Below are 24,611 nucleotides of genomic sequence, written 5' to 3'. Positions count from 1 at the left end.
ACCGTGGGGCAGAGCCGGGGGATGCACCCAGCCCAGACCCCTCCGTCTTGCTTTGCAAAGCCAGGTGGAGAGCCCACCCCGGGTCAGGACGGGGCTGTGTGCGTATGCGTGCACGACTGTCTGCATGTGCGCATGCACGGCTGTTTGCATGTTTACCGGCATGGCTGTCTGTGTGTGTGCATGTTTGTGCACGCACAGCTATCTGCATGTGTGCACGTTTGTGCATGCACAACTGTCTGCATGCACGCATGAACAGCTGCTTGCATGTGTGCACGTTTGTGCGTGCACGGCTGTCTGCCTTTGTGCATGCATGGCTGTGTGCACAGTTGTGCATGCACGGCTGTCTGTATGTGCACGTTTGTGCATGCACGGCTGCCTGCATGTGTGCGCGTTTGTGCGTGCACGGCTGTCTGCCTATGTGCATGCGTGGCTGTGTGCACAGTTGTGCATGCACGGCTGTCTATATGTGCACGTTTGTGCATGCACAGCTGCCTGCATGTGTGTGCGTTTGTGCGTGCACGGCTGTCTGCCTATGTGCATGCGTGGCTGTGTGCACAGTTGTGCATGCACGGCTGTCTGAGTGTGCGCATGTTTGTGCATGCACGGCTGCCTGCATGTGTGCACGTGCACGGCTGCCTGCATGCATGCGTGCATGTGTGCTCGTGTGCGTGCACGTGTGTGTGCACGCGTGCCCCCGCTGCATGCAGCAGGTGAGCGGGGGCCGGCCCAGCAGCGGGGCTGGGGGCCGCGCTCGCAGCCCCCCAGGTGCCGCTCCCCCGGGGTTTGTTTGCAGTCAATATTCATGTGTTTCTGTCACCGGGGCGGCTCTTTTCACCGTGACCAGCCGGGCAGAAGGCTGAATGACAGCAGGCTCGTGGCTCGGCCGCTCTCGGTGAGGGGGAGCAGGGGACGGAGGCGGTCGCCAAACCGGGGCTGGGGGGCCGTCGCGGGGAGAAACGCTGCCTCGAGCCCCAGCGGTGCATCCCCGCGCGGGCCGCGGCCCTGCGCCTCGCTGCCTTCTAAAAAGGCCACAAACTTGCCATTTTCTGCAAAAGAGAGAGAGGGGGAGAATAATAATCATAATAATAATAATAAAAAAATCCCCGTTCGCTGAAACCGGAGGTGAACAGGCCACGCGCGGGGGGAATGGTAACAGTGTCCCCAAAGCCGGAAAGCAGCTGACTGATACACAAGCGGGTTCCTGCGGAGGGGCCCAAGGAGGGCGGCCGGGCGGCTGCTCGCCTCGCCGGCAGCTCCTCGAACCTCGCTTCTGCTGTCGGTTTATTCCCGCCGCGCGGCTTTGCGCGCGCTTCCTCGCGACGCGTCTCCTCTGAGCCCGTTCCTGCGCTTGGAGACTCCCGCGTCGTGCCGGGGCGGCGGCAGACGGCCGGGGCGCCGCGGCACGAGCTCGCTCCCGCTCTTCTCCCCGCTTTCTCGGGCCCCTTCCGTGCTGCGCTGGAGGCTGCTCGCAGCGGCCGCCCCCGCTCGCAACGGCGGAGGCTCGGGGGCAGCTCGGCGCCGCGCCGCAAGCGTGTTACGGGCCATTTTGCACCCTCGAGGCGTGTTTTTAAGCAGCGCCGATGCCGCTTTCTGTAAGGTAAGAGCGCGCCGCGGCTGGGCAGGTCTCGGTCGTGGGAGCTGGGCCGCTGCTCCTGGCGTTTGTCACATATTCGTGTTTCGTCGTCCCCAGAATGACTGTAGGAGCTGCTAGGGCTGAGTTCGATCCTTGAGAGGGAGGAAAGCTAGGTACAATAGGCAGGGGAGACAGTAGGATGCCTGAAAATTAAGATTTTGGCACTGGAAAAAGCAAATAGTGATTGGAAAAGGGATTTTAAGGGTTATTGAACAGAACAGCAGCACCCTGGCCAAGGGGGCCGCCTAACCGAAGGCAATGGCTGAGCCGCTCTGCCTACACGCATGACCGACGTACCAGTGACAGCCCCTGCGAGCCCCGGTGTCAGCCCTGGATCCGAGACAGCCGCAGCCGTTAGCTTAGTTTATCTGTCGGATATGAATAGGATTAAAAAAAAAAAAAGCAAGCTGTCTGAGCTGTTTTAGACCAAACTCTTAGGTAAGGTGCCAGTACTATAGCCTACAATAAGGTGGGTGTCTTGAAAACATTGCAAACAGAGGGACAGACTCCTACATCTGATTAAATAGTGGGATCTTTGCAAGGGGGAAAGGTAAATCGGACAGAGGAGCTGGGTGGAAACAGTAAATCTACGCCTTCTGTAGTTAAAGGAAATAAAACCTGGATGTTTTTCAACAGAGATATTTGGTTGGATAATAACAGGAGCAGAGGTGTTCAGGCATGTACAAGAGGAGTGTGTTTGGATTATGTTTTGTCCTTAGGTTAGATATAAATGTGTATACATATTATATATATAGATACACATGCACACACACTCATATATATATAATATATACGTATGTATTTCTGTATCTGATTTTGTGTGGCTGAATTTTTCTGCATTTCTAGTGAATTAGAACGGGAGATTAATATATATATATATATATATATATATAGCTCATTGGAATAGGTTTCCGTCACTGCCATAGTCCCTCTCACGTTGCTGGCCCCAGCTACAGCACGGGACCACCACCGACCCCTGGCTCGGTATGCAGCACGCTCCAGCCGCAGCAGGGGAAAGTCACCGGGGATGCCTCAGCAGCAGGAACCACAGTGGCAGTCACAAACTCCTCCAGGCTGTGCCTACTTCAGGTTTGCCTTGTGTCAGCCTCCAGAGGGTCTCAGAAGTTACAGACTTCTGGGAGGCCACAGGAGAGAAATAAGCATTACAAGCTCCTTCCTTTCCCCTCCACGTGGCTTCCCTCAACCTTATTCTGACGGGATCACCCTCAGAAGTGACAGAGGAAGTCTCTGCGCTCCCCTGTGCTAGAAGCTATTTCCACCTCAAAAAAACATCTTGGACTTCAGTGGTTTGGACACTGTTTTTTTTAACCTTCTTGCAATTGCTTCCCCTCTCACCCTCCACATTAAGAAAGACCACATCATAGGCAGAGAAGGTCCAGGAATGAAGGTCCAGGAATGAAAAGACTCACAGACGTACAGTCTGGATGGAGGAGCTTGGAGACATCTGGACTAGCCATTTTCCTTCACTGTACATAAAGAATAATGATTAGATAAAGCATGAGGATGGGCTAAGGATATAAAGGCACACAATGGACAAGTGGATACCACATCATCATCTTCCTAGTGATCAAACCAAACTTGCCTCTAGAACCACCAGAATTTGGGACTGAGGACAGTTATGGGCTCCCTGGGCCCTGTTCCCTGCAGGAGTGTGATAGCTCCAGCACCTGAGATCAGAGACGCTAATAGTGACAGCAGAGGTGATGGTTATAGTGATGGTGGAGGTGGCAGTTATGGTGACTGTGGAGATGATGGCTATGGTGATGGTGGAGTTGATGGTTATGGTGATGGTGGAGGTGATGGCTATGGTGATGGTGGAGTTGATGGTTATGGTGACAGTGGAGGTGATGGTGATGGTGATGGTGGAGGTGATGGTTGCCACCTTTCAAGTGTCAACTGCCTATAGGTGACAGCATCCCCAGAAATAGCATCCACTTAAGGAAAGTGACTCTTCAGTTTTTTTATGTGATTAAAGAAGACATGCTCTGAAGGACACAGGAATGTGACAGTTACGGAAGCAATCCCGGACTGCTTCCCACTTTCCCTGAAACATCCCAGTCGAGCGGGTTCATGCCGGAGAAGCGAAGGTGTCCGGGAGCTGCCACGGCCGCCGGGAGGGCCGCGAAACGGCGGGTCGCGCGCGCTCCCCAGGCTGTCGTGTGCGCTCCCTCTGCCGGCCCCGCGGCGGCAGCGGCTGGCCCCCGCCTGCGGGCGCCGGGCGCGCAAGCCCAGCGCCCGCGGGGAGCAAGGCCGCCCTGCGAAGCAGTTAGCAGATTAAAAAATAATAATAAAACTACCCTCCGAAACGGCCAAGAAGCGCTCCGTTTGCCTGCAGCATGGCCGGATGCAAAGGGACCTGTCTACGCCGCGACACCAGTGCACCGAAAGCTTTCCTGCAAATTTTGCAGTATGCCTGTTGCTGTGAAAAATCCCCCCAGGAGACGGTCTTGGCAGGTACTAGATGAAAAGTAGCTTAAGCCATTTTCCAAAATCCAGATGGGAACAAGCTCACTCATACAAAGATGGTCTCCGTGGGAATTAAGAGCGCCTGCCTGGAAAATGAGAGCGGAGTAAAAAATCCACGTAAGCTCACGCTGCGTCTCGCTGCAGTCTCACCTCCCCGCAGAGGTAAGGCCGAAGGGAGTTTCCTTGCCGCTGTCCCCATTCCCGCCTGTTCCACCAATCCAAACCCCCTCCACTGACTGCTGCAATTAGAAGAGAAATCATAGAGCAGTAGAGTATTTTAAATTGCCCCAGATTAGGTGCCATGTTTAAATCCCTAGTGATTACAAAGAGAACATAATGAATAGCACTGATGGTTTTCTTAATATCAGTGTGTACTGTTTTCTTCTTTTTGCACAAAGAAAACACCTGAAGCGATTTTGAAATGAATATAAGGCTTATTCACAAAAGACAAGAAGTGATGATAAAAATTAAAGCATTTAAATTCTCATCTTTGGATAGATACAGCAAATGTCGTGTTAGGTAATGTTTCATTAATAAGAGTTGATGTACATGTAATTTGGCTAAAGAAAGGTGGCAGAGTTGTTCCAGGAGCAAAATCTACCATTATATAAAATGAAACACGTTATTTTTTTAATTTAGTAAAAGAAAGAGGTAACAAAACATACGGAATCCCAGACTGGGTAAGTGGGAAAAAAGGAAGGAGATGGGAGGAGTATTCGAACATGGGAGATAAAGCCCAAATAGTTACAAAAGCTATTTGAATAAGCATATTAGAGAGCTGAAAATGTTCAGAAAACCAGTGAGGCCAATGCTAGGAATGCAAAGAGAAAAAAAAGGGTTAATAAAGATAGTGAAAAAGCAAAGGTCAGGATTTGGGAGGTGTTTGGAAAGTCTGGGTGCCTCACGGGGATCTCTCAGCTGGTCCTGGCTTCCCAGATGGCAGGTGCTTTGTTCGTTCAAAAATCAGTTTTGGGAGAGTTCAGGCTAGGTTCACTGGATCAGAGGGGCCTGAAAGTGCTGGTCATGTATGGAAATCTTGGCTTAACTTGCTTTTGTGCTGCTGAATGTGGAAAGGGAGAAAAAATAAGCATCCAAAATCATAGCTTGGGACCATCTCAGCAGTGCTGCTGCTGCTGTCCCGGGCCGTGGTGGTTTCCCGGGCTCCCTGCGAAGGGAAGGCGGGCGCAAAGCCAGCAGGGGCTCAGCGTTCAGGTGGCTGCTCTTGCTGCACGCGCTGCTGCCCTTCCCACCCCGGGAGCGCCCTGAATCTAGTGAAAATCACAGCAACGCTCAGGGGCGGCAAGCTGAGCAGATGCGTTTCTGCCGGCCTTCATGATTCTTTGCAATCGATCACACTTTATAGCTTTATTTCTATTTTTTTGCGAACAGAGAGCTAAGAGGCCACTTTTTGTAAAGAAAAGCTAAGACTTTCCTGTGTTTCTGTGGCTCCAGAAGATGTGACTCTAAGAAAACAGATCACAAGATTCATCACAGGATCACAAGAAATGGCAATGCTGCCATTTTAACCGGCTATGTCTCCCTGTTCGTAGCCTAAATACCATTCATTTCGAGCTGTAGCAGAATATCTAGTGGTGAATTGGTGTGGCAGCCTGGTTTCCTAGGAGACATCGACCTTAATCCTACAGTTTATGTAACCAGAAGAAAACGAAGCCTGGTTGAACTCCCACTGAATCCAGCTAAAAGAGTTTCACCAGCTTCAGCAGCAGGTAAATCAGGCCATGATGAGCGATATGTTTGTGCAAGCCCAACGAATTCTCACTACAGTGACAGCCAAAAAAGACTTTTTATTTCCCCCGTAGCTGGCAAACGCGTGCTTCTCTTCCAGAGGAGGCGCGAGGCAGCAGGAGGGGGAACAGTTGTTCACTCCGTTTTGCTGACAGCATGTTATCTCACCGACACTGAAGTGGTCAGTCACTCTCTGTCATAGCCTTTAGCACAGGATAAAGATGAGAGGACCACCAATACTCTCTAAATAAGCCCAGAGGAAGAGGCAACGATCATCTACATAGTCCTAGTACCTGGCCTTTTCTCAGTACGCTTGCTAAGAGACAACCAATTCTATTATAGCTGGGGCCAAGCAGTCTAGAAGCATGTTACAAAAAGGCTAATTGCTATGTGTGTATTTATAAAATAAGGTAAGCAAAGACTTTTCATTGAGAAAAGTAACTACAGAAGCCGCCAAAAGAAACATCACTCCAGCTGCATCACCCTGTGCAGAGGACAGAGAGTTGTGCTCTAACCAAACGTACATCTTCGCACTTTAAAGAAGTTAAAAGTGTCCTGATAAACCTGAATCTTCCCATTCACAATTGGTTTTGAACCGATCCTATCCCTATCATTTGGTTATTCAGCAAATTCTGTCTACCCAAAATAGTGTTAGTCCATAAACCGCATTCTTGTGCTTTTTTCCTGAGGACAAGAGCCTGAAAGAGGAGGGACTGGACACTTTTCTATTTTATGTCATAGTTTAATAGACAGAAGTTTCTCATAAATGTGTGAAAGGACATAAACCAACACAGAAATGAGAAATTCTCATGGGTAGCTTATTCTGTAACTACAGACCACAGCTTTTTTTATGACTTTTCCTAAACACGTGCCATTACCTGTTTCCGAGAGAGGAGATGATGGACAACAAATCTGACCTTTCCTGGAAATTGCTGTTTTTCTACAGAGAAATTTTTACAGGCTGGAACCTGATTCATTCACCGTAACTAGTGATTTCCCCAGCCCCTCATGGGCTGCTGGATTTTATACTGTATTGAACTTTATTCTCTTTTGCAGAACTCCTACTTGCACAAGCTTCGCTGGCCACATGGAAATTGCTGCCCTAAAATTCAGATTAAAAGCAGTTTCCAGGAATGGTCTCTTAAAGTATTTCACTGCTGGAATGATCCTGTATAACTCTCTTGCCTAGTGCCCCCCACAAAATGAGGAGCCAAATTCATGTCTGAGATAAGCCATTCAAATCCGCGCTGCATTAGAGATCTGTCCAGTAGGTTTATCTCATCTCTATTGCATTTGTGTACTTACGTTCACTTCATAAAACTCCTTTCCATTCTTCTTGGACTAATGAAACAAACTTCATCCTTTCTGGAATACCTGTATTCAATGCTTGGCATGGTCCTCTCCTTACTGTCTTTGTAGGCTTATCCAACAACTTAAAAAATTTTCCTTCATTTTGGTTACTAGGCTAAGTTTTGCTCTACCATAGAGTAAACTCCATCCCTTTTTCAGCTGCCTTTCTTGTTTATTTATATAGGTGACCTTTATATAGCTTGTTGGTTACACTAACTAGCCACAAGCACAGATATAAAAGCAAAATTTTAATACCTAGTTTAAATTTTTGGTATATGCGTTTGAGTCAGACTCTTGACCAGTATTTTAGACAGAACAAGCATATTTGACTGTCTTGTTTTCATGTGTGCATGCACATGCATAAATTCTATTTCCAGACCTTTGGTTTACAAGACAGGAAATTCTTTGCAGGCCAGTAGTAGAGAATGCACGAAGTGGGCAGCTGGAGGAGGACTGCAGTGATTTCATCAGGGGCATTAACTTCTGCAGATAAAAATCAGCTGCAAAATGTATCTGAAACTTCATTAGCAAACATATCTACATTAAATATAAAAGTCTCAGTTAACTCAACATGAAGGCTTCCACAATCCAGAACAGATTTTATCTTTAATGTATGGTATAATTTACAGTTTTGGCTGCACACTTTCTAAAACAATTGAAGACACTTGTTCTGCGTGTCTCACTTGCTGCTCATTTGTCTCTTTGCTTGGATCCTATACCTAGAAGGCTGTGACCCATATTTCTACTTCAACTTTTGAAGGGTTATTTTTAAATGAATGCCCTGGCTTGGCTCTTTTTCCAGACAAGCAAGCTGCTGCTTCCGGACGTGTTGTAATCAAAGCCCCATTTACTCTGCAACAAGTTGGTCTTAAACTCTGTAACAGGCTTCCTGGATTTTTTTTTGTTTGGCAGAAACAAAATTCTGCAACAGGATTTTAGTGAGTTAGAGCCGGAAATTAAAAAAAAAAAAATCACAGTCTCTGCTACTAGTTTTGGTAAGAAATTCAGCAACTTACTCTACTCTCTTCCACTTTCCAGAACTGCATATTTCTGTTTCTCAGCACCTCGATGTGCAGCAGATGGAAATTTCGGCAGCTGCGAAGGGACGGCTGGGGCATGCAGTGCGCGGTGAGGCCGAGGGTTTGCTTCAAGAGCACATTAGCTGACTAATCCTGGTATTTCGATCAGCCTCAAGATAGGTAACGTTGGCATTATAGTGGATTCCTAGTACTGCTGAGAAATGTTGGGGTTGGTATGAGCAGTAGGACCAGCGTGAGGCGGACACCACTCAACATCTAATGAGGAAAAGGAGACCTGAAGGATGCACCAGACTCTACAAATGACATCATTTTAGCTTCTGCTGTTTTCCTCTAGTGTAAAAGACAGTGTTACACAGTGTCAACACCAACATAATACTATATTCTGACAGCAGAAGCATACATACTAATAAAGTTAGTTACCATTTATCAAAGACTTTCCTCCCCCTACCTCACCCTTCCGCCTATTTTCTGTTCGTTTTCTTATCCGGCCCAGCTTACATCTTGTGAATGGGACCCGATTTGGTGGGACACCAGCACTGAGTGAATCCAGACACATTCACCCAGTGCTGAGCAGATGTCAGACTTTACAAGAGCATCCATAGTGATGCAATAATATAATAATTAAATATAATAACGATCGCAAGCCCGATCCAAGCCTCCCTTGATGTGTGGGGAGCTGAACCAAGTCCAATAGCACTTGCCCATGCCAATAGTCTGCATGAGACAATATGTAATTAAAGAATGAGAGGATGTAGGTTGCAGCTGTGGAGGTGACAAGGCTTATGTAATTTGGCCTGCTGGAGTTTCTTTCCACAAAACTAGAAACAGGGTTACAGAGAAATTATCAAATTTGGGAACGTTCTCTGATGGTTCTGTAGAAACATCCTTACTTAACTGCCACAAAGATTTCACTGATAGTTCCCCTGTTGCTGAATAGCGTTGCACACAGGTTCTGATAGTATCCGTACAGGCTTTGAAGTATCTAAACATGGAGTCTGGAATATGGCTAGTATCGGCTAGAGAGCGATGAAAGCGAGTGGAAACTGGAGATCAGGCTCCAGCCCAGAATGCAGCTGGAAATGGTGCCAACGGCGTTGCAGTGCAACTTTACACTCTATGGAGCTTGTTTGGTTGCAGATGCTGACTGCAATAAAAAGCACACAAATTAGATATTACAAATGTTGCTGGGTTTAAACGTTTCCTTGAGAAGTAATGCAAGTCTGCAGATCCGGAAAGGATATTGTTGGGACTTGTTGAAGTGCTTAATATAAACTGTAACATGCAAGCCATTAAAATAAAGATATTTGGCATATGCAGTCACACATATGGGCCTTTCAAAACCATTCTTCTGGTTTGGCAGCTCCTACGACCCCTGAATGATGTGCAACTTGAGTTTTATAAGATGCTTCTGCAAAGATGGCATTTTTAAAAAAGCTTGTCGCATTCGAACCGGTGAAGAAATCCGATTAAGAGACACAGACCTGGTCTAAAAGAAACTTCTGCAAACTACCTCATCTGTGTGATCACATTTTAAAATCCCAGCTGATATCTGTGCTTTGTGTTTTAATGGTTTCCCGCGTGGCTACTTACAGATGCACAAGTCTCAAGACAGACTTTTCGAAGCACCAGTCACCCAGGACATGCACAAACAAAACGACAGCGCTGTCCAAGGCCGGGGACACTTTCTGCGCTGATACGCAGCCCCTTCTATGAGTGGCCAAACTGATCCATCTCCCTCTCTGACAGTCCCATTGTCTGAAGGAACTGTTGAGCGAGGCTTTAAGGCTAGGCAGTGGATAAAAACGTACAATTGACCATGTCCAATGACTGCCTCAATCATGTGACATTTCCTCCATGTACATAAAGGCATAATTGACACTTCGGACCTTGCAGATGTTTTGCAATTCATTTGGTTCCCACAATGATATCAGAAAGTAAGTCTCGTGAACTGGCAATACTCTGTTTTCCTCTGAACATGTTCTTATCTCTAAAATGTATTTAGATGCAAATTGCATCATGTCTCATGGCCCTGCTTGTTTTTTACTGTTTGTCTTTTTTTCCTTTGCCTTTAAACAGATTGTGCCACCATCTTTTTAAATACAAAAATACTTGAGCATTCCTAAAAAAATCACTACATTTGACTTTTTAGCAAGTGATCTGACTCACATATGAATGTCAGTATATTCTTTTGCCTTCTGTTCATGGCCTTCTGCTTTATACTCCCTAATTTAATTTGCCTTTCTGACTGTTCGGTGATCCTTTCCAAAAAGAAATCTCTTTACTGAGCAGCTGTTTGCTGTGCTTGCAATAGAAGCAGATGTTATGAACAACTGGTCGCCTTCATCTGCGTCTCAGACATCTGGACAAATGGATAGTCGTATGGCCAAGTGTGGCCCTCATACAGTGTACGGAAACGTCTTGGTACAAACCTAGAGAAATTGTCACCTGCCCATGTAACCGACCAAAGCTTAGCTGTTTATCCGCCGTGGCTTATCTTTCCTCTGTGAAATGGGGAAGATGGTCATTCCCTCCTCATTCACAGCAATGCCCTGAGTTAACGCCTGGGCAGTGCTCTGAGGCCGGAGAAAGTGAAGGACTGAACTTTCTTCGTAAGCAAGTTATTAGTCTCTTCCAGTATCGACTGAGAGAGCACAGAACCGTCCTTTGCATTTACAGCAGGAATAGCTCCGCTTGGTTTTCCGCTAGACCAGGCATCCAAGATGCACATTACTCTGCCTTCGGCTCCTGGTAACCTGTTCTTGCAGTCAAAGGAGTCGTCCCTTGTGAAGATGAGGAGTCACTCGGAAACACTCTCAAACTCATGTACCTCACTGCGCACTACTGGTAAACTGCTGGCTGGATCCCTTCAGTTAGGATTTCTAGTGCTAGACACACTACCTGCCCAGTTTACCTTCCTCAATCTGGCTTTATCAGTCTCAAGAAAAAGTCTGATCTCTTTTTCCGTAAGAGAAATGAGAATAGCTCCTTTGGGTAAACCATTCTAGGCTGAGTCTGTAGGTGAAAATTTCCTCTAGAAATGAAGCCAGTTCTGTGATTCCTTTCCACACTGCATTAATCACTTGTGCTTCTGCCTGTTTGGTTTCACATTTCTCTAACTAATGATCAGCAAAACTTCACATATGTTAATAACTGTCCTTCTCTGGTAATGGATGCTGCATGCACACACACACACGTACATATAAACACACACACACTCTCCTCATTCTCTCAGACGATGAAGCCTGTGCCAACATGCTTGACACTCATTAAAATGACTTGGATCAACACAGGACAGCGAACTTTTCATAATATTATCCAGGAAAGAAAAGCAAGGCGAATCTTGCCCACTCATCAGTACTACCTCTGGTCAATGAAAAAAAGGAAAGCACAGATCCAATTTCATTTTTCTTTAAAGAGCTATAGAGAGACTCATTCTAATCCTGTAGTCCAGTTGTGTCTTATTGTTCTGCATTTCTTCTATCTGCCTGTCCCAAGTATTTTAAAAATAATTTTGAATACACTTAGTGCTGTTGTAAGTGTGGACTGACAGCCATGGTAACTGAGGTCCTTTGTTCACTGCCTTCATATAACCTAGACAGCTGGCATGTCTAGAGATATTGCAGTATCATCTCCTCTTCTGCCTATTCCTCCCTTTCCTCCGTCCCCACAATGCACATGAAGGACGCTTAAGGATCACAAAGCCTTACCACTAAATTGTGCAAACCCCCCCAGTCACCACTGAAACGTGTGTGATTCTCCTACAACATGGCACTGAGGTAATTTTATCGCTTTCAGACAAACTTCTAAAATACTACGGTACAACATCAGTTAGGAGGAATGACTAAAATCTTCCATTTTTCTGGATTAGCTAGTGAATTTACCCTGGTCTTTTCTCACAGACCAGGCTTATTATAATCTTTCTAAGGCAGGACTGTTTCCTACACACTAGCAGGCTTTTTAATTTGCCCATGGAAAGCCTACTAAGAATCAAAGATGCTGGTGAACAAATTCAGACCAAAAAGTAAAAAAAAAAGTAATCCATTTTGATAACAGATGGAATTAAGGCTGTAACAAACCTCAGGGAAAGAAGTGGATCCCGGTGTCTTCATGTCAAGATTGAATGACTTTTTATAAGATAACGCTTAAGACGGACAAATTACTTGTCTCAGAAAGGAGTAACTGGGTGAGATCTATGGCCCGTAGGGTAGAGAAGTTCAAACCAGATGGTCTAATAGTCTCCTCTGCCCTTAAAACCTTTGAAACACAGGAGCAGCAGGGATGTCTTGAGTCAAGCAGACCAGTTCCCTGCGTTTGCATGCATTCATAGCCTATGATGCCTTTCATGGATTAACCAAGTGGCCCCTTAGAGCTAGCTGTGAGTTTTGGCCCCCATTATTTATACTGGGGTACTGTTGCAGAATGCCTCTTCTCTGATGTTTAGAAACCTTCATGAATGTATTTGAGGCCAACTTACATACATTTGTTCTTGTGGTAATGTTGTTCTTTGGCTGAAATAGCGCTTCTCCTTCCTGTATATATTTATGGAGAGAAACCTTAACCTTTTTGCCTTGCTAGGTTAAACAAGAGGAGCTCTTAATATAGGATCTCAATTTCCCTGACCACTCCAGTTCCCTTTCTTTTACTCCATTCCACATTCAGGAAAGATTCATCCAGCTCAAGTAGCTAGACTAGTACACAATACTCCAGATAAAGTCTTAGTGCTGCATGCAGCTTCCACAATTTCTAAAGAAATATGTCATCTGACAATATTCTCAGGCCAAGAGTACCTCTTTCAGGAGGGGACTGTCTGCTCTGGTTCATTGTCTGTTGTTTTCATGCTCTGAAGCTCTAGAGATGCTGAGGGAGCTCGGGTTTGCAGCTCGCAGGTCAGACCCTTGTTCCTCAGGGCTGGAGGAGTCAATCTGTGGGAACGGGATCTGGCAGCATTTGCTAGCAACTTCCTTTGAGTGGAGAGAAGAGAAAGAAGTATAAAAGTTAGTTTTTCATAAGAAGCATTATTTTGTTGTTTGTTTCTAGAAAAAAAAAAGCAGTTATACTGTGCCTCTAGTCTTTCTTCCCTGTAAAAAGGTCACAGAAATTATTATGGGCAAAGGACCTTGTGTGACACGCAGAATGTCCATCCTGACAGCCTGTCAGTCTTCACTCTAGGATTACCCAGACCTTGCTGGGCAATAACTCCCCCTGAGAGATGGATGCCAGTCAGACATCTGCGTGCATTTACAGCTAGAGGTTGTGGTGGTTCGTCCCTGGGTCTTGGCAGCGGCTGTTCTCTGGAGCTATTATTGCTCCTCAGAGACAAGTGAAATTCCTGTTAGATATTGCCTTTATATTCACCAGGAGAGAAAGAGCAAGCAGACTTCTGGTCTAAGTAGGGTTTTTTGTTTCTCTGTTGTACAGTGACCAAAATCTCTCTCCTTTGAAAGTCCTACCTAACCGTGTTGTAAGATAAACATGAAGGCAGGGCAGAGCTGTCCTTTCTCAGCTGTGCTAGTCAAGTGACAGTAAGATGTGCTTTCCTGTTGGTACTCTACTAGCACTGTGGATAACTGGGGGCAAGTTTGCCTCCTGTTCCTGGACAAATCCTGTCTATTGGTGCCCTGGAAAGGTCCCCATACACCCCAGAACGAGAGGTCTTCCTGGCTCTGAACCGACACTGTGGTGGCAGGGGAAATAATCTGCTTCTCTCCCTATGCCGCTCATCTGCGTTTCACCTTGCAGCCAGTGATGACAGACGAACATGCAGCAAAGCACCAGAACTGTTCCTGGGAAATCTGTGTACCATTCCTGACAGTGCCACGGCTCAGCATCAGCATCGGGACAAGCCGGTGGTGCCCCTCTGACTCAGCTCCTCATCTACTGAGGCTGGAAGCTCTTGAGGCAGGGAGGGCAGGGAGCGGGCGAGAAGGGTTGCATACCTCTGGTGCCTACTATGTGGGATCCCCCATTTTCTTCGGTGGCCTCACTGTGCTATTGCACTTTAGATGAATGCTAACAACACGCGACTGAGACCCAGTTCAAATCTGATCTACGCCCAAGTATGGGCTCTTCTTGAGCACTCCGAAACACCACGAGTCCGGGTGCCTTGCCTCTCCTCTCCTAGCTGACCTGATGTGTTGGCCAGGATGGAGGGCTTCAGATCTACAAAGATACTGCCAAGTCTCTGGTGGAGCAAATTGCTGCTAACTTTCAAAAATCAGGTAGAAAAATAACTGCGCAAGTCTATAGGAAAGTGAGGACTTTTCCAGCCCCTGCTCCTCTCTGCCGAAAGCTGCCAAACAAAACTCAGCTGAGCAAGCCATGCCCGCAGCCAGCTCTATCTCCTCCTGCACACGTACTCTAGCACGGTCTCTGCTTTTATGATCCCATGCCATCTCACGCCGTGCAGTTGCTGTACTTGCGCTGCACACCTAACAAACAGGCCAATAAGTTATTACTGTTTGATATTTAGATACAGAAGCTCTCTTAACTTTTGGTGATTTTCTACTACTTGACTGAGAGATATGGTGCAACATATTTTTTAAAGTTACCCACACGTTGACTAAGGAAGGCACTAAGGCTTAAAGTTCAGCATATTAATTTGTGCTTAGACACCAGTGACATTTCCTTAATCATCTGTTTTAATACTTTCTTAAACCAAGGCCTCATTCTAGATGTTTCAGCTTTTCTAAACAAATATTTTCAACTCCTTTGAATGAACAGTTAACTCCACGCAGATTTAGGATAAATTTTGGGGGATATTGGCTAGCTGGGACAATTACAGATATCTGAGGAAAGTACCACTGTTAATATAATTGTTATGCAACACTGTAGAGGATTCTGTGGGATATATGTCTTCTATTGGGGGAGAAAATATTTATCTACGATTTCTGTTTTCTGATTAAACTTTCTGAATTATGTTGCTAAAACTGAATTTCACAGCCCGATGGATAATCCCTGTGCTTGATCACGATTCTAGTCCAGAGCTTGCTTCTTTAAATAAGCAGAGAATAGCAGCACTCAAAAAATAAAGTTTCTTTGGAAGAGACCCCTTAGAAATCCAAAAGGAAAGTGAAAACAATTTTTTTTTCAAACTGTCCCCCGTAAGGAAAAATCCAGAGACTTCCAGTCAATGCGCAGACCTACTTCTTCTAGAAATTATTTACCTATGGAGGTTTTGAGTTTCTTGGTCCAGATTAAAAGAGGCGAGCAACTTGAAAGAAATGAAGCAAACAACCAAACAAGCAAAGTCACCTCAGCGCTTCCTGGATGTCCTGGCTTTTGCAAAGGCTTGTCCAGCCCCAGCCGAACTAATTCCGAGCAGCGTTGTCAGGCAGGAGCGCAGCTCTGAACAGGCACTCGCCTTATAGCGCTACAGCAGATGCTTCAGCCAACCATTGGAGATTGAAAACATAAATAATGAAACAAAATTTGGAGACAATAGCTTCTGGGCCGGGGGACAAAATACTCATGGATATTGTCAGTCTCGGAGTAACCAAGCAGCAAAAGCTCAAGTGACAACAATAGGAGGGAGAAGAATAGGGACAAGCGAGGAGGCCTGAATCTCAATAAGGGCCGGAGCTGCACATGCCGCTGTTTCCCTAGAAACTAACCTCTCCCCTGAAGAGGTTTGCGGGGGCTTTGTCTGGGGGACACAAGATGTGTCATACACCAGATGGTCGTGTGCTGTATAACTCAGTTATCTGAGGGGCAGAGTGAAGGAATGCGCGCCGCCGCTGGCTTCAGAAGGCCGCGCGGGGCACCATCTGTTCCCTCCGGCCCGCCGCACTCCTCCCTTTTTCTTTTCTTTTCCCCCTCTTCTTCCGAGAAAGGAGGGGAAAGCAAAATTAAAACGATTCGACGTTCAGGGAAGAAGAAAATCCCTAATACAGTTGCCATATCTAGCTTTCACTTCGCGCGTGTTATCCCCGGGTTTTATGTCAGGTGAATTGCTTTCTTACGCCTGGGAGAGCAGCAATTATTTCTCTCTCAGGAGTCTATCATTTATAAATAAAACCCCTTTGAGACCTCATCGGTCATTTACCGTCTGAAAACCCCCAGATGCTTTTAACCATATGTTCTCGGCAGGCTCTTCTCTCCTCCCTTAAGTTGCTGTACCAGTGTTTCTGCGCGGCGGGGAAAGACTCGGTCCTTTCCAGGAATTGTCCTGCGGCTCGCTCAGGAGCCGGAAGGGGGAAGGAGGGCAGGAGGAAAACAAGAAGTCAAAACCCAACCCCCCCTCCGAATGACTGACCCAGGAAGGAAATATGAATCAGGCGGCTTGCGCGGCGCCGAGGGGCGATGACGAACCCGCCTGCTAGGGGAGGCAGAAGGAGGTGTGGGCAGAAGACAACATGGCGCGGGTCTGTGCCAAGCCCCCCGAAGCCATCAGAAAGGCTCGCTGCCTTCAGCCCCCTTGGGATCAAGCCCCGAAGGAATTCGCGAGAGTGGGAGAACCCGAAGGAAATTAAGGCTCAGGACGTGTAAGAGTACTTTAAAGGTGCAGTAAGGCTTAGCACTTCAGTGCAAGAAAACCAAGACGGGGCAGTAAAAGTAGTGCTCGGGTTGCAAGAGCTGCGCTCCACGCCTGGGGCAGGGCTTTGCGCTCAGCGACAGCACCTGTGCTCTTCCCTCCGGGCCGGACCCTGTCTTCCGGGCCACCTTGAGCTGGAGGCCAGAAAGGGTGCGGAAGATTGCCTTTCTCCCCTCCGGCTCCTGGTCCCTGCCCTGTGGTACGGAGCCCGCTGCGTGCGTGCGTGTGTGCGTGCGTGTGCGTGTGTGTACAGCCCTCTCCCCAGCCCAGCAATTCCTCGTCCCAGCCATAGGGGAAATGGAAAAGAAAATACTTGCTCGATTGCCCACTGAAATGACAGAGAAACAGCTGAAGCCATTTAAGTAAATGTGTAATTAAAATCCGTTATATACGTGCTGCAGGTGAACACGTGTTGCTCTGGCTGTGAGTCTGCAGTTCTTGCAGCACTTGCAGAGAAAGATCAGGTCAGGTCAGGGTAAGCACATGTTCTCTCGTTTGGATTTTAAAAGACAAAATATGATTAAAAGAGGTTATGGCTTGCAGAAATCTCCCGCATACAGTATGATCAGTCTTTGTTTCAGTAACTGTTACCTGATGATTCCTGTAAGTGATCTGAAGGGCACACTCGCCTCTGTCCCTCAAATCCATATCCAGATGAACCCGAAGGAGAAGAAATGTTTGAATTAACACTTAAAAGAAAATCCTTAGGGATGGAATCAGAGCAGAAAACTAATATGCAGAATGAGGGCCAAAGATGCAGAAGGAGTAAAATCTGAGTCGTGTTTTAAATTTAGGTTCTACTTACAGGCAGCTCACTTAATAACTTGATCAGATGACCATTAAGACTATCAAATTATTAAGCAATGGTTAAACAACAGTTATGCTATCTTCATCTCACAAGCTGCTTGTAAACCAAATACTTCATGTGTGCTTACACTCATTATTGCTTTGGTAGTGCTTGTAACAACTGTATCTAACATGTTAATCTTCATGAATGCATGCTCAATATACTCCTAAGGGTATAACATACAGCAGGACTGAAAATTGAATTTATTTTTCCCTGTGGCTTCTTTTGTTTCTTTTTTACAAGATTGCTAGTGTCTACATCTCCTCCTAAATACACATTTCACATAAAAAAGAGCCAGTGGGTCTCCAAGTAAATTCTTGTTTACATGGATCAGAATAATAATAGTTATTAAAAATAGCAACGTCAGTAATAATACATAAAAAATAGCTTCATTGCAATTAATAAAAATGATCAGTAATGGTCATCTGGGAGAAAATCCCAGAGATGGCTGTGCACGTTTCCAGAGGACAAACTGAAAAATCAGTGTACAAAAGAGCCCCTTGTAGACTGTGTGGGGCAAACAGCGGCACGGTGAGCTATTAGGAACAGAAAACGGCAGCAACGCATTTCAGCACAGCTAGCTTTAAAGGATGTGTGAAACGTTCAGGACTACATGCTTAGATCACGACATTCATATACGTGGTGAATTACGGCAAGAAACTCCCTAAAGAGTCGTCTGTTCAGCCCCTTTGGAGACTTGCCTCTCTCTGTCCCAGGCGAGCACGCCGAAGACTGCATATCCCACTTTCTGCACCTGGCCGAGTGATTTACCAGAGACTTGACAGGGTCGTGGAAGCTTTATTTTCTTTGTTCCATGGGTGTCTGCCACGGAGAGCCAAGCCTGGATTAGCCGAGTCTAAATCCCTGGGCAGTTCGCCAGCGCAACGCTAGTTCTGAAGAAAACGGAGCTCCGAGGTGATTTCAAGACTGGCTTTATACGCCCGCTCCTCTTACGTGCAAATCCACGGGCAGGGAGCATAATGCCTCATGTCAGGCCGGTAAGCTTTTCCCCGTAGGCAGCGGTCGCCAGCCAATGTGGGAGTTATGTGAACTTTCTGCCTGCCTTGGACAATGCCGTTTCTTCGGGCCAGGCCTCCTCTGGCACTGCTCCCTCGCCAGCAGCGTAGGCATCTTTCCCCGGACAACGCGCTGTATTACAGTAATGCGCATGGACGTGTTCGATAATACGCCTGTTCAGCACCTGCGTTTTCTTTGTTGCGACGCCAACCATTTTGTCATACTAGCTTTTAGGTCGCTGTCGCTTGTAGCGATGTAAGATTTGCTGAACCAGCTCATAAAAAATTTATTCCATTTTCCAGCAACTTTCAATAGCTGGTCGAAGGGCAAGGAAACCCTCCGCTAACAACTCTTGAGAAGGAGTCTTCTGCAAGAGGAAGCTTCTTCCTAACCCCAGGAGTTAAAGACCGTCTTCAGCTCGTGAGGGTTTATATCTATTCCAAATCTCTGAGTTTTGGGGGGTATTTTTAGTCTGGTTCCCACGGAAACAAGGTTGAGGCACTCACACTGTGTTTGTTTTGCCTCCCCCAGTAACTTTTGAACCTGTGGGCCTAGTTCAACTAAACTTGACAGAAGGGTAGAGGTCTACAAAATAATTAAGTTCTTATAAGTTTTGTGAAAATGGGCTTTGAGGTAGAAGAGAGAAGGGCCCTATAAGTGCCCCCTATACATGTCCTCACCATGGAAAGGCTGAGCACAAGCTCACATCTCAGTAGGCACCACAGGAACAACACAGGGCACAGACCTGCTAAACACTGCAACCACAAAAATATTTCAGCTGAAATCTGCACTTCTTAGGCATCAATGTCAGTCTGCTGACAAGACACAAAAAAGCCAGAGTTCACTGAATTGCTTGTTGTTGTTTACTATTTGAACTCAGGAACTTTTTGTTACTGTTTGGGACCTAAACCTTCTTGGGACTCACTTAAATATCCCTGACCACCAGTGCAATTCCGTAGCAAGGGGCTTTACATTGCACTTATATAAAAAGTATTTCCTTTTATTATTTTTGAACTTGCTTCCTTTCACATACTCTCATCAGAGCTGCCACTGTTGTAGAGCCCAAGATGAAAAATTTTTTATAAGTTAATTTAAATGAAATTTTAGGTCATATAAAAAGTATTTGCTTTTGTACAGAAACATTTCACCGTGTGTGTTCAAGTGTGGTAGGTAAGGTAACTCCTATCATTAAAGTACAAAGAAATACCTCTTAAGTGTCAGAGCCTGAAAACGTGAGTGGCACATGAGAGTAGTATAAGCCAATGGTTTGAAAACAGAAAAGGGAAACAGAAACTTGTGAATTCAAATGTCTTTGTCACCGTGAGGAAAGGCAACGTTGCACATATGACTCATTCCAGCTTCCATTAAACCTATGGAAAGCCTTCTTTAATGTAGATTTTCAGCTTGCAAAGACTTATATTGACCTGCATAGACTGAGTAGTATCTACCGCTGAAGGCAATAGCACAAGTCCCATGCAGAAATGAAGCATACAAATACATTTTCACAGGAGTAGGACATACATGGGAGTTGCATCAGACCCTTAATGTTTTTTTCCCTTCTCTTCCCAAACCACCATCCCAACAGTAAAATGAGAACAATAATACCCACCTCAGCAGGGTACACAAGGATTAGCTCAAAACTCTTTTTACCTTTTCTCCTTTAAGCCTCCAGAAAAAAAGAAATCTTCCTGTATTTTACTTTTTTATACTGCAAGAAGCAATTTGTTTCTTGCCCAACCTTTCCAGCTCAGCGGGTGGGGGGGAGCCTTGAAGTGTTTCCACCTTCCTCGGAACTGATGATAAATCAGCACAGAGGTGTCTGCTAGCAACAATGGCTGCTAACTTGCTGCACTAAAATGGCTATTTAATCTGCTGACTAATACATCAAATTATTTCTGCCTCAGCTAGTATTTGAGCGCAGCACTGGCCCATTACATTATTTGAAGCAAGCCTACTTTAAAATACAAGAGTGAAAATGAGTGATGTCTGGACTTTTGTTCCTCTTTTGTAAGGTTCTATGTCAGAGGGAAGCTAAAAACCAACATCCTGTAATTGTCAGTCTGGCAGCAGGCTCTTCAAGCTCCGCAGCTCCTCGTGCTCCGAATAACGCAGAGAACACGCAGTAATGAAGGCTGGGCACACAGCAGGCCTCGGGAATGCCTTTTGCCTCAGCGTTAACTATTTATATTAGAGTGGTACCTAAAGTCCGCAAAGCCAACATTTCCTGCCTGCTTAAAAAATGCTTCGCGCAGTTCGTATAAACAGCAGACATCAGCGAATAAGGTTTCGACAGAAATCCATACTCACCGCCCAATGGTTATTTCAAGGACAGTCCTGAGAAGAAGGTGTTGGACTGCTCAGCTAATCTCCCTAGTGCTGCTGTCCCACCACATGCTTGTGAGAGGCAAATATTAAGGTACTTACTGTCAAGAGAAGTCTTTCAGGAAGCCTTCAGCATGGAAAGTGGATCTTCTTGATCTTGGGGCGAGGTGGATTATTGGATATGAAGCAGCAGGTTTGAGAGCTGGCACTGTTTCTGCAAAGGTCAGCTGGATCCAACCTGCAATCACAGACCTTGACACAACCTGCCACTAGGTCTGAGAATCTTTGAAAAGTGATTATTCGGAGGATTCTGGTGACCGTGATTTTTGAACAGCTATAGACAAATTAATACATCAACAATGTGAAATTATCTTTTGCATGAGGTGCTTGTTAGGCCATATTGCTATCAATGAGCTTAGCTGCCAAACAGAAAACGTAGGGGCAATCTTGGGAAGAAACAGGTAGGAATGGATGCATTTTCTGATCAACAGAATGCCTCTACAAATACATGGGCCTGGCTGCTTTTAGCAAGAGCTAAAAGACACGTCTTTTTCCCCAGGGCCACCCCAGCTGATTAAGTCCTGCTTTCTTATCTCTCTAGCAAGGAAGCAGGAGAAGGCTTGAGGATGCTTCTCCAGTCCTGTGTTGCAAATAAGGGATCCTACACCGTACGGGGGGCTCAGAGAAAAATGAAAAACAAAGCCAACAACTTTTCTGTGGGTATCAAATTTCGGGATTTTAGAATGAACAAAAGACATTGCACTCTTGTCCTGAATTTTATTAGGAAATTAACAGGCTGATTGATAACCTGAAATTACATAGCAAAGCTCATTTTAAAAAATGTCCAAAATCATCACAACAACTTTGATTTCTATAAAACATAATGCCCAGATATAATCCCTGCTTATGTCTGTAATTTTCTATACCCTTAACATTTATCTACTGTACAGCAGCAAGACTGGATAATTTTAACATAATCTGTAAAGTTAAATACAGTATACAGTTCTCTGCAGTCCAAGTGAAATAGATGAAATGTTTAAAACAAAGCAGTACTGGAATATGAGCAGTATTATGAAAAGGTTGCCTGTGATTTCAGGTCATTACGCATCAGTATTTCAGACTGCTCATACATATTAAAGATTGGTGACATGAACAGCTCTGCAAAATTATGAGGCTTTAGAGCATTAGTTTTTCAATAGTTTTATTTTTTTCTTTTTAAGTCTGCTCTCCTTCAAACAAGCATTTAAACCAAACAAGCATTTTTATATACATCACTAGAGGGTGGAACGTTTTGAAACTTGCAGACTTCCCAACTTCCTAAAGTCGCAGCAGCTGAGCGCTCCTCGGCGCGGGGAGGGAGGGAGGGCCGGGGTGCCTGCGTCTCAGGCCACGCGCGGGGTTGTGAGGAGATGTGCCCTGTTGGGGGTTGCTAAAGAAAGGAGTCCTGCTTCCTGGGCGCAGGCGCTACCTGCAGCTGCTTTCCTGCTGGGGGATCCCGCACGCAAAGTGAGGCTCAGGGAGCTGCTGCTGGCTCCTGCCGTTGCGGATGGGAGCGGGACCGCTGTGAGACACCATCTCGCAGGGAGGGGAACGAGGTGCACGGGGCGTGCATGGTGCTCAGAGTGCAAGAACTCATAAAGCTGTCTTCAACTCCCTCTTCTTTTGCCAGCAATATATGCTACCGTTATTAAATTGAACTAAATCGCTGCTCTGTAATCCTCAGTCTCCTGTCACTCTGTCAACTGTAGAGACGTTCCTCCTTCAAAAGAGGGCTTATGTGGTACAGGTGCTTACTTTTTGCATGGAATGAATTTCAGCCTTGGTAATCAAAGCCCAAATCCTGCTCACTTAGTGCATGTGAAAAATCACACTAAGCCAAGCACTGCTGCTTTTAATGCAACTATAATGTGGGATAATGTGGTTTAACTCTGTGGGTTGTAGGTGAGGCCCTTGGTCCTCTAAATTAGGGCTGGCACTTTTGTGTATCAAATGACTCTCGTAAGGAGTTGAATTTCTCAAGCCATTATTCAGGAAACTATTCAAATCGTCATATATGCTGTCTGGATGAGAGATGCTTTCCTGAATTGGGGCCTCAATTCCTGCAAGAATTATGGATGCGCACTAAGTGGCCAGCTCAAGCACTTGACCAGCAAGTCCAGGCACTTCAGACTTTTGCATGTGTGCTGTTGTACTATTTTGGAGAGTGTAAGCTAAAAAAAAAATAGATTTAAGAAGTAGTAAGCCTTCTTTTTAAAAGCTATTTCAGGACAAGCACATTCAGACCACTCTGTTTTCTATTTATATATAAATTCTTTGGCAGCAACTTTCTAGAAAGTAGAATCATTTTTTCTGTGTAATACTTTATTGTCTCCCCATGAAAAATTGATATCTTAAAAAATCTATAGCGCTTTCCACTATAAATAGTATTGTTCCAGATTAAGGATTAGTTCCTCCCTGAAGAAAAACAGATTTAAAAAATCTGGTCATTATCTGATAACTGTTTATGTAGCAACCTTAAAATAAAACAGAAAAAGAAAATCATTCAGTATGTGGTTTGTCATTCTCTAGAATGTTAGTGGTATGTTTATACAATAAAACCAACATAAGTTATCCTATTTTGTTTTAAAAACCTTAGTAGTAGAAATATATTGCTATCTGCAGATTCATAAACAGAACACACATTTTCCATCTAAGTTCAAGTATTATTAGAATATTATTATTGCTATTATTATTATTAAAGGAGCTCTAAATCCTTGCAATTTTGCCTGTCTTTACATTGTCTTGGTCTTTCCAAGAAATAATGAGTTGCGATCATTTGTTCTTGAGCAAAATCAACGTGAAACTTCACAAAGTTTAGCCTGGTAGAAAACAGCTTGGCAATCCTTAGTCTATTATAGCGACTTTTAGAAGAGTGTATTTGAGACTAGTAGTATAGATGCAACAGTCTTGTGTTTTCTTGGATGGCTGATGAACTTAATTCCTTCCAGATTCACAACGTTCAGTCTCATTTACATGAGAAAGGTGGGAAGAACCCAGCCCAGACTTATACCCCATCAGGAGATATCATCTTGGTTTCTTCTTGGCACTGTCAGCTGCTCATAGGTCGGCAGAGTGTTATTAGGGAGGAAAAGATCTGAATTAACGTTGTTGCCTCTCTGAGATGCTCTGATATTGCCTTGATGGCCCTGCTGACTGGAAACCAGATGATGCAGCATATCTGTAATGAGGTTCAGTTTCTGGTCCATTTGTGTAACCTACAAAGGCAAAGGGAAAGTTTGCTTAGCATCAGCGCTTGAGAGAATTGCAACAAACCACGTAATGAGATATGAAAATGACATTGTTCTTAAATAGCGTCGCAACAACCTCTACAAAAACACCACATAGTCACTGTTCATCAAACAGAGCCTTAGGAAGTTATTGCAATAGGTCAGACACAGAAGAGTTGGATGAGGAGAGGCCTGTTAGTACTCAACTCTGGTATGTGCTTTGACAGTTATTTTATACCTGGATAAATGCATGCCAGTTGGGTTTTTAAAGTGAAAGACCCTTCTATCAACACTGTGTTGGGATAGAGAACTTAGTACCAGAACTGAGTTTCTGCTGTTTTTTTTGTTGTTGTTATTATTGTGTCCACATTTT

At 45.2% G+C, this 24,611-nt stretch overlaps 1 protein-coding gene across 1 annotated transcript in view; it reads right to left on the bottom strand.

The window, feature by feature from the left end:
• Positions 1-21,752: 21,752 nt before the first annotated feature.
• Positions 21,753-24,611, bottom strand: part of KCNQ1 (potassium voltage-gated channel subfamily Q member 1) — a 376,056-nt gene continuing 373,197 nt past the window's right edge. The window contains exon 18 of the mRNA XM_067296019.1: positions 21,753-24,226. Coding sequence (XP_067152120.1) covers positions 24,026-24,226 — 201 coding nt within the window. The 3' untranslated portion in view covers positions 21,753-24,025. The remainder of the gene's footprint in view (positions 24,227-24,611) is intronic.

This window comes from Apteryx mantelli, chromosome 4 (genome assembly GCF_036417845.1).
Source record: "Apteryx mantelli isolate bAptMan1 chromosome 4, bAptMan1.hap1, whole genome shotgun sequence".
Taxonomy (NCBI): domain Eukaryota; kingdom Metazoa; phylum Chordata; class Aves; order Apterygiformes; family Apterygidae; genus Apteryx; species Apteryx mantelli.
Note: the sequence above shows the minus strand (reverse complement) of the source record. Positions and strands in the feature narration are given on the sequence as shown.